The sequence below is a fragment of the Colletotrichum chrysophilum genome (genome assembly GCF_026319265.1).
Source record: "Colletotrichum chrysophilum strain AFK26 chromosome Unknown scaffold_2, whole genome shotgun sequence".
NCBI lineage: Eukaryota > Fungi > Ascomycota > Sordariomycetes > Glomerellales > Glomerellaceae > Colletotrichum > Colletotrichum chrysophilum.
In genome coordinates this window covers 555,478-557,461 of record NW_026517289.1, presented here as the reverse complement: position 1 = coordinate 557,461, position 1,984 = coordinate 555,478, and the positions used below count along the sequence as shown (strand labels likewise).

At 50.4% G+C, this 1,984-nt stretch overlaps 1 protein-coding gene across 1 annotated transcript; it reads right to left on the bottom strand.

Moving 5' to 3' along the window:
- Positions 1-795: 795 nt before the first annotated feature.
- Positions 796-1,440, bottom strand: COL26b_000528 (uncharacterized protein; the record flags this gene model as incomplete). The annotated part of the gene is made up of 2 exons (XM_053173495.1): positions 796-1,301; positions 1,407-1,440. The coding sequence occupies 2 exons, from the start codon at positions 1,438-1,440 to the stop codon at positions 796-798; spliced, it is 540 nt and encodes a 179-aa protein (XP_053042543.1).
- Positions 1,441-1,984: the final 544 nt, after the last annotated feature.

The following is a 1,984-nucleotide window of genomic DNA, read 5'->3' as shown; positions in this document are numbered from 1 at the left end:
CAAGACTTTAATGTCGAAGCGATCAGCGATGATGGAACTCTGTTGCCAGACAGCCCTCTAGCTCGCTGGGTATATGACATGAACCACGCAAGCGAGCTCATCGGACGGCCCTTGGCTAGGGCGCATCTGCTGAGGCAATGGTACGAAGAGGTTGGGTTCGTCGACGTGCATGAGCGTGTGTTCAAGATCCCATTGAATGGATGGGCTAAACACCCGAGACACAAGCATGTCGGCAAATTATGGGAACAAAACTTTCTTGATGGGTTGAGTGGCTTCAGCCTGGCTTTGTTTACGCAAGTTTTGGAGCGAAAACGGGCGGAAGTAGAGGTAAGCATTCCCTTAGACCGTTACTCTCCTACCATAAGCTGACCATATCTGCAGTTGTCTTTGGTGGGCGTACGAAAAGATATCAGCAACGTACAAATCCACGCTTACCAGCACGTTTGGGTTGTATGGGGCCGAAAGCCATATCCAGAGGAAATCGCTGCAGCCGGCCCCTCCGAGGGCAGCATGGCTGAATAACGATCAAATGACTTGACGATCTTTTTTCTAGATTTGTTTCCCATTTTTTCAGCCGCGAAAGTCATAGCGCGTTACAAGCAGCATTTAAATGACCAGGAGAGTACGGGAATTTCCCGAAAAAGGCGTCTGGGAGGCGTTCGCCTTAGGCGTACAATGTTTCAAGACGAATGCGAGCGGACGGTATAGATATTCCTGTATGATGATGACTACGACGAGTATTTCAGCACAGATACCATTTCTCAATTTTCATTTCTGCCATCTTGGTTCCCAGATTCAAACTTTGAGCAACATCCACTCCAACTGCATCGCCTTCTCTTCTCCGACGAGACTCAGGAGCTTGTCCTTCGTCAAGAAGTCATGATCGCAAAACTCGAACCCAGGCACGGCAAACTCAGTAATCAAGAGCCCCTCGCTCGCCTCCTTCTTGCCATCTTCGTTTGGCAAGATGAAGCTGGCCTTATAATCGCCTCCTTCAACGACCCACTGCAGCCTTTCCCCGGCGGCGATGTTCTTGCCGACGACGAAGCTCTCTATGTTGCCGTCTGCGTGGATGAGCACATATCGACCTCGTCCACTGTGAAGGGAATGCGTGATGCGGCAGCGGTTCCGGTGAAAGTGGCCTACAGGTGAGGACGGAGTAAGGTAATAGAAGATGTTGGATGATAGTGTGCGAAGAGTTGGGACGAAGCCGGGGCGGTCGAAGCCTCCGATCATGCCGAGGGTTATCGGGTTCGTGGGTGTTTGAGGGAACGTGGACGTTACGGTGGTCTTGTCCCGATCTGTTTCGGCGAAGAAGCCTCCTTCGAAGTGTCGCAAAAGGGAGAGGGATTTGATTGTTCTTTGGGTAGAGGACGGGTCGTTGGGGAGGGGAAGAGAGGATGGACTTAGAGCTTGGTCGATGATAGGAACAGAGCCCATCGTGCTGTTCCTGAGAATATGCGATGATTGAACGAGCTCTAGAAGTTCAGGTGAAAAGAGGTCGAAAATAGATCAAGACGGATCGATTCGAGGAGGATTCTTTTTAGCCACAGCTTGGTCTTTATCAACGGATGTCAACCTGAAGATAAGCTCAAGCTTATGACCAAGCCCTGCGAAACTACTCAGACTAGACAGAGAGGCGACTTATCGCATAGGTATGTACAAGACGCCCGCAAAGAGCGTCCGAAGTATCACACCAAACGGAACCCCTGAAAAGTCCCGACGGCCTGCTGAAGTTAGATAACCCGTCGCCCCCAGGGTAAACACATTTTTCTGATAGCTCGCGTTACTTAGTAAGTCCGTTGCGGTTTTTCATAGAATTAAAGAGACACGGGCAGGTCTAAGTGGCACCCCTAATCATCACAGAAAACCCATACTGTTCAGGTGCATCGCACCAGTGAGCCCAAACTGTCTGTGTGCAATCTGTGTGAAACCGCATAAAAGCTGTGAGGAGGATCCAGCGAAAGCATACCGCCAGTTCCAA